Source organism: Sinocyclocheilus anshuiensis, unplaced genomic scaffold (assembly GCF_001515605.1).
Source record: "Sinocyclocheilus anshuiensis isolate Anshui unplaced genomic scaffold, SAMN03320099.WGS_v1.1 scaffold426, whole genome shotgun sequence".
Classification (NCBI taxonomy): domain Eukaryota; kingdom Metazoa; phylum Chordata; class Actinopteri; order Cypriniformes; family Cyprinidae; genus Sinocyclocheilus; species Sinocyclocheilus anshuiensis.
This window is the reverse complement of record NW_015542362.1, coordinates 1,842,215-1,850,538: the sequence shown is the minus strand read 5'-3', so window position 1 is coordinate 1,850,538 and position 8,324 is coordinate 1,842,215. Positions and strand designations below refer to the sequence as shown.

At 33.3% G+C, this 8,324-nt stretch overlaps 1 protein-coding gene across 1 annotated transcript in view; it reads right to left on the bottom strand.

Moving 5' to 3' along the window:
- The window catches only part of LOC107691985 (proprotein convertase subtilisin/kexin type 6-like), an 83,013-nt gene that overhangs the window by 47,446 nt on the left and 27,243 nt on the right, over window positions 1-8,324 (bottom strand). The window contains exons 4-6 of the mRNA XM_016490856.1: window positions 5,230-5,373; window positions 3,913-3,989; window positions 1,520-1,608 (exon numbers count right to left, since the gene is read on the bottom strand). Coding sequence (XP_016346342.1) covers window positions 1,520-1,608; window positions 3,913-3,989; window positions 5,230-5,373 — 310 coding nt within the window. The remainder of the gene's footprint in view (window positions 1-1,519; window positions 1,609-3,912; window positions 3,990-5,229; window positions 5,374-8,324) is intronic.

The window sequence follows — 8,324 nt, the reverse complement described above, 5'->3', positions numbered from 1 at the left end:
AACTTTATTATTGTTTATTTAATTCTAACAAATAAGTTATTGTTAAAAACAAACCAAAATTAAAAAATAATTATATATCGGTATTGGCATCGGCTATCGGACAAAATGAGTTGAAAATTATCAACATATCGGATATCGGCAAAAATCCAATATCATGCATCCCTAGTTGCAAGTTAAAAATTCTATTTTATTGACTTAATGAAACCTTTTTGGTTACATTAGCTTAATATTGTGTGGTAGGGCTGCACGATTAATCGAATGCGATTGTCATGCGCATTTTGATAGTAATGCCGATGACAATCGCAGCTTCTGTCGAATCGCGATCTCGATTCCATTTCGATTTATCGTGCAGCCCTATTGTGTGGAATGTAAACTTTAAAATTGTGCATTAAGCGATTTTAAATGAAGTTGTAGTTACTTAATCAAATTGTCTTGTTAACTTGGAAATTAGTCAAGTTCCCATATGCTTTGTGTAGGACTGGATAAGGAAAGTAAATGTTGAAATCCAGTGTTTTTTTAGTGAAGGGAAACACCTGTTAGTGTTTAATGCTGTTATGTTTGACATTTAAAAGACTTTCTGTTATGTAGAAGTTTTTGTGGTTTGTGCTGAAGAGACTAAATGAATGTAAAGTGTTCAACAGTCCAAATTAGAGCTTAAAATTATAAGTTTGTTAGAAAAATGTATAATATTTTAGCACCAGCTTAACAAGCAATCTTAATATCTCATCTGTTGTGGATTTTAATATCTTTGAAGTGGGTCCACAAACAGTGTGGGTTATGAAATTATTCAATTCTGACGGAACTCTGGTGTAAAAGTCACATTTTACAACTTTCCTTCAAACTGCTGCCACAGGCTCCAGTGCCAACTGGTAAAATTAATGAAAGCAAATGAATGCAACTCTCACTTGGCTCCTAATAAAGAGACTTGCATATACTGCCCTATCCTGTACTTGCAGTTGCATCGCTAAACTTTATGCATTTGGCATATGGTGCAACTGGAACAAGACGGACAGAAACCCCGACAAGTCCGAGCAAAGGATGCATTTGTCAGTCCTGCCACCTGCGAGTACAATAAAGAAATATTCGTGTCTTTCAGCGCAGCTGCGCGCCTGAACAAAACGGCCCCAGATGGCTAATGGCATATCATGAAATCCGCTTTTTGATTAAAACTGATCGGCCTTTTCATAGGATTAATTGCTTATGAGCGCATGAATGTCGGGCGGTTCGCTGTCCACTAAATTAATGAACTCTCCGAGCAGAGGCGGACAGGAGCGCAGGCATCTCGCCGCTTTAATCCTGTGCACACATGCGGAATAATCCGGTCTTATCTGCTCCGACTGCGTCTGAAACCTGTTGCTCGATCAGGGTTTAGCCACTTGCGGCAATTGGTCAGTTTTGCTGATCCGTGTGTGTGTTGAGAGCCGGCTGCGGCGGATCTGAAACCGAAATAGCATCTGACATTTCTGAGAAAATAAGGCAAGCGGGGAAGCAAGCAGACTGTAAACAGACTCACGCGTACCTCCTATGCGGGCGTTGTAGGCTATGCCCACAATGCAGTGGGAGTTGTTGGCTACAGCAGCAACTTCACCTGCGCATCGTGTCCCGTGTCTGGAAAGAAAATAAATGTAAGCATAAATCACACAAAGAATTAATATGTTACTGTGTGTTTGAGCTTGAGTTTGATCAGAATTTTGAACAACGTGAGTCTTTGTTCTCTATTATCTCCTTTTTATTCTGTCCTCTTCACACTGCTAAAGGCCAAAAAAATACACTAAGACACTGCCTCTGATTCAAGCCATAGGGATTTGCCTCATTGTCTATGGCCTACATTCAAAAGTTTGGGGTCGGCAAGATTTTTTAATGATTTTGTACATTTCTTATGCTCAGGCTGCATTTATTTGATTAAAATCAATGTTGCATCAATAATAATAAAATATTATTACAATTTACAGTCAGGGTTTTTATAGTTACTACAACCATAAAAATATTTTTAAAACATTTTTAAAAACATTTACACAAGTATTTAATTTCAGCAAGTTGCCAAGGCAACAAAAATTGAACTGAAATAAAAATGTATAAAAAATATAAAAAATATAAAAAAAATTAAAAAAAAATAAAAATAAAAAAGGAAAATATTCTTTAAAAATTAACTCGAAATGTTAGATATTCTAAATATATAAGAGTATCCCAATGATACTAAAATAACATTGTTTAAAATTATTTATAATAATTAAATAAATATATTGTTATATACATAATTACCGTGAAGAAAAATTTCTCACATCATGAAATAACAAATTTGGTCATATCACCCACCCCTAGTATATTATATTTTATATATATTTCAAATATATAATTTATTTAGAAGAAGTCTCTTATGCTCATCCAGGCTGCATTTTTAAATACAATAAATATTCAATATGCAATAAATATAGTGCATTTTATTCAAAAAATACAGTAATGAATGTAAAATATTATTACAATTTAAAATAATAGTTTTATATTTGAATATATTTGTAAAATGTAATTTATTCCTGTGATGCAAAGCTGAATTTTCAGCACCATTACTCCTGTCTTCAGTGTCACATGATTGTGCAAGAAAGTAAATAGAGTAAACTTTTGATTTCATTTTGGTAACCAAAAGCAAAACACTTTTGGACTCTGAAGACATATTTTAAAACAGATATTGAGTCAATCCTACTTCCACCACTGTCAAAGTGGATACAGGAGCACAAGATCGCTGCCGGCTGCATTAGAAATGCATTAATTGCATTTTTATCTTGTGCATTGTTCACTCACTCTCGTTCGCTCGGTGCACTTCTTTACCAAAGTCTCTTTCAATAGTTTTTTTTTCTGTCCTCACTCAATTAAGTTTCTACTCCGGGAGGCACGTTCTGCACTTCAGAAATGAATTGAATGTCGCATTGTTTTCCGGTTTCAAATGTCCTGATGAGTATTAACAAAACAGCGCTTTGAAGTTTTGTCTGAACTCTTGGCAGAGTTCATTGGTAAACATGCAGCGTGAGCGGAGAACAAGCATTAAATCAGGTGCTTATCAAAGACAGAGACATTTTCAATTAAATTCACACCAGCCTCAATCCCACAGGATTGGATTGGTTTCAGTGCTTCGCCACAAAAGAAAGCCTCTTCATTCTGTTGACACACCACACGAGTCCGTCGTTACTCCTTTATTTGCATGGCTCCAAATATCGGGCCCGATACCGATATCAGTATCGGTATCGGTGCATCCCTAATTACAATACCGTGTTACTCCCTAAAAAGGTAACTAATTGTGTTACTTAGTTACTTTAATGGAAAGAAATACATTATTTTTGCATTACTTTTTCTCATCTGGCCAGGGCTTGATTGTTTGTTTTTAATATAAAAAGTTCTATTTTTGGCAAATGCGTCAAATGAAATGAGTAAAGGAGCCATTCTGGTTTGCAGAAGAATAGGATGCAGGAGAAGAAAGTTCAACACTCTTACTTCAGCAATCAAATACACTAGTTACTTGAAAAAAGTAATCTGATTGCGTAACTTGCATTACTTGTAATTAAACTCATTACCCTCAGCGCTGCTAACAACTACCAAAACACCCCAGCAACTGCCTAGCAAGATACATAGGGATGGGCGATATGAGTAATTTTATTTCACGGTAACAACAATTTGTCTCCTCCGCGTCACCCTGGTCCCATTTTGGAGAATATCCACTGAACGTGTAGATGTGTAGAAAAAGTATTCTCGTAGCTTCGTAAAATCACGGTTGAACCCCTGATGTCACATGGATTATTTTACCGATCTCCTTGCTACATTTCTGGACCTTGATCGTGGTAATTACATTGCTGTCTATGGGAGAGAGCTCTCAGAATGCATTAAAAATACAAGTGTAGTTTTGAGGACATCGGGACTCACTTGTTCTCGTTGCTGGAGTCATATCGTGGGGTCGGGTCGTAGTCATTTCCATTCACATCATAGCTCGCCAGCTGGTCCTAAATGACGCACAAAACACATCGAATAAATCATCTGAGAAATTTAGAGTGAAATTAACATTTTGTTTTCTACTCTAGAGATTTACAGTGCTAAAATATATAACAAACAATAATTTTATCAATCATACTGTGTTGAGCAGTGCTAATATTGTTAACTAAAACTGAAACTATTAAAAACATTTACATGAACTCAAAAAAATTAAAAGCTTTCAGTTATACTGTCAGTAAATATTAGACTGAACAAAAATTGGTGTAAAAACTGCTAGTAAATTTCACCAATTACAAAAAATGGCAAGTAACACTGAATTAAATGTGAAAATTTTAAGTAAAAATATTGAATAATTGGTAAAAAATTGTTGTAAAAAAAAAAATAAAATCAGCAAGTAATGCACTGAATTAAATTAACTGAATTGAAACTTTGAAGTAAAAATAGTGAAATAGTACTTTCTTGTAAAAACCTCTATAAATAATAATAAAATAATCCGTCTTATTTACAACTTTAAAAAATCTTTTTTACAGCGTAGTTGCCAAGGAAATATTTCAAATTTTTGTTAAGTTTAAGTTAAAGCTGAAACGGAAAATAACAAAACTAAAACTGAAATAAAAAATAAAAAACTATGGTCATTAAATTAAATGTAAAATAAAGCATAAAATATGAATAAATAAAACTATCATACTATATTTATGATATTAAAATATCACTTAAGTCAAGACACCCCACGATAAAACTAAAAATGTATAATAAATAAAAAATTTACTAATAATCAGTTAATAATAAATAAATGAACTTAATCACAATCTTCCACAGCTGATTGATTTCATCAAGAATTGCAAACATTTTTTATTACAAGTTTTTTTAAATGTTATGTTTAAATATACAAATGAGGTATTATCTGTTTAAATATGTATTTGCATACATCTCCAGAACAGAAATCTGAACATTGGATAAAGCCAATGGATAAAGATTTAAAATTCTTGTTTTGTTAACATTTTTCGACTTTAAAGATATCTATATAACTGAAATCTACAGACAAAAAAATGATAAAGTATAATAAAATAAACTTAAAAGTGTATTTTGGGTGTTACTAGTCTGAAAGAAGACAAGTTATGAAAAGCCCAAAATCTCAACAATTGACCAGTTCAAGAAAAAACTATATTTCTGCCTATAGTGTCTTGCCTTAATAAAATGCATTTACAGCAATAATCAATGATCTGCAACAGGAGATCAAGATAATCTCACATAATTCTGCGCCAGATCCGGATGGTTCCTCTCAATACCGTCGTCCAAGATGGTGACGACCACATTTCGACCAGTGTAGCCTCTCTGCCAGGCCGCAAGGATATTCATTTCTGAACGGCAGCGGCTGTTTTTATCACTACAGTGCTGGAAAACAGTGAAAAGTCATCAACATCAACGTGAATATGCCTTCACTTGCAATCAGTTTCAGACACACACATTGACTTTGAAAACAGGAAACATTGGAAGACAATTAGGCCGAAGCGATATTCTCAGCTCTCCAGAAACACAAGCCTTTATTACTTGAGTAACCTTATGACTCAATCCCTCTGTGAGGAAATATGTCACAACAAACGGCCGCGTGAACCTGTAAATTAAACGGGACGATTCATGTTTATTCAGCAGCAGAGGTTTGCATGTCCTTGAGGGTCTCTTTAAAGATTCTTTTCAATGCCGTCTTTGAGGACACGATCAACAAAGACGTCCCAGTGTGAAGTCAACTTCAGAGGACGGATTGAAAACAGTATCAGATTCCTTTGTGCTGGAATATTAATAATACGAGTGCAAATAAACACAGAATGTGCTTTAATAATGTCTGAAAACATCAGCTCTAATGGATTAACCATTAATCGTCTAGTGTTTGATACTGATATATGGAGAACAAAAGGGTTTGCATAAAATTGACAAGGTCTACAGTTCTTCGAAGACACTTTGGAGCGGAAAAAATTAACAAAGAGCAACACATTTTTTCAGGAATTTTTTTTCAAGACGACTCTTCAATCAGTAATCAATGTGAAGCTTGATGAAATAGGAGCAAAAGTAAAGCGCAAACATAAACAATCATTATAGAGTGAAGAAGGACAATTCATGAAGCTACTTTTGCCTGTAAGAGTGTGTGTGTGTGTGTGTGTGTGTGTTTGTCCTTTTAGGGCTTGACTTGGAAAGCTCAGATTCAAAGAGAAAAGATTTATATTCAGTAAACAGACTGTTCGGCCTCTGCTTTCTTATTGTATGAATCATTTAACCCCCATCTTGCTTCCTGGATCATCATAGAGCAGATGCAATCTCCAATATGACATAAACCAATCATTGAATCTGAGTTTGAGTCGATTCACTGAATCAGAACTGATTCACAGATTTTCTTCTCATTTTTTTACCTGTTTGCTCTCAAACCAGACTCACAAAGAGTAAACAGCACAGAATGAAGACAAGCAACAGAAAAAGGAAGAATTCAGAGGGCTGTGTTTCAATTCTTACTTGACATTATTCTGATGTAAACTCTTCTACACTAGTCCATATTTACAGACTAGTTGTTTTCATATTCACACTCTTGCAAGCTATTCTAAATCAAACCTTTTTATAGTATTTTTATATTTATAGTATTTTCCAATTGTAGTGTTTTTCAAATTGTAGAGCAAAAACATATATATTTAATATATCACACAGTGAGATGGATTTTAAAGCTTTAGCGTTCCAGGAGGTGCATTTATCAAAAAATCACTAATTCTTCAACCTTTTCTGAAAACTGTAGAAGCCGAAAAAATATATTTTTATACCACAAAGAAAACCTATCCAAAAGAGATGCATGTATACAAACTGAATTTTCTTCAAAATAATGCAACATAATAATGCAATCACATTCGTCCACAATAGCACAAAAAGAGTGCAGTGGATCATATGGAAGTCAGATTCTGCCACTAAATAAAAACCAATAGAAAATACTTTTTATCTCGCACATATAAAGAGTTTATATCTTGCAGTTCTTACTTTCTGTCTCAGAATTCTGTTTATATCTCATAATTCTGAGTTTATATCTCATAATTCTACTAAATAAAAACCAATAGAAAATACTTTTTATCTCGCACATATAAAGAGTTTATATCTTGCAGTTCTTACTTTCTGTCTCAGAATTCTGTTTATATCTCATAATTCTGAGTTGATATCTCATAATTCTAGGTTTATATCTGATAATTCTGAGTTTATATCTCATAATTCTAAGTTTATATCTCATCATTCTGAGTTTACATCTCACAATTCTGACTTCTTGTCTCAGAATTCTGTTTATATCTCATAATTCTAAGTTTATATCTCATCATTCTGAGTTTATATCTCGCAATTCTAACTTGTCTCAGAATTCTGTTTATATCTCACAATTCTGAGTTTATATCTCATAATTCTAAGTTTATATCCCATAATTCTGAGTTTAAATCTCATAATTCTAAGTTTATATCTCATAATTCTGAGTTTATATCTCACAATTCTGACTTCTTATCTCAGAATTCTGTTTATATCCAGGACACTATAGTTCATTTATGTAAGTGAGGATAGCAAAATAAAAAAAAAAGTAAACTGTGACATATTATACTCAAAAACTCTTCCTACAGTGGACTACCAGTAAAAATTGGAAGAAAAAAATTGGGACCAAAAATTGTTCAGACACTTTGACCTGATCATGTTTTGCTTAAGTGTTTTTTCTTTTTTTCTTTTTGGTTGATTGTAATCCATTACATACCTTCCTATCAAAGTTATCTGACATCATCAAGATTCATTTGTTCTGACACAGTTTAACTACTGAGTTCTTGTCATATTTTATTAACATTTTCTAAACTATAGCAAATCAACTGTGATAATGTGAGAAATGCTGAAGGTGTCTGAATAAAATTTGGTTTGACTGTATTTTTTTTTACAATAGCAAGTTTATATCTCACAATTCTGCGTTTAAATCTCACAATTCAGACTTTTTTCATTCTGAAAAGAGAGAAAAAGTTGCAATTACATTTTTATCCCATGGTGGAAACAAGCTTCAATATCAGGAAACGTGTTCTTTAAATAAAGATTGAAAGTGTTATCAGAAGCTGCTGTCTGGTGATGCAAAAGTCAAGCAATCGTGAAGTAGTTTATTTATAACCTAACTTTAGCTTTTTAGTTCTGACGGTTGTATTTATGCTTCAAAATTCATAAAAGTTCATATATGAAGATGTTCTTGACGAACAAAACTTTAAAGAATCATAAACTGTGTTTACGTCACTTCCTGTTTGTTGCTGCCGTGTGTTTTGAGTTTGAGCTCCGTCAAGTTAATTCTTTGTCGTCTAATTTTT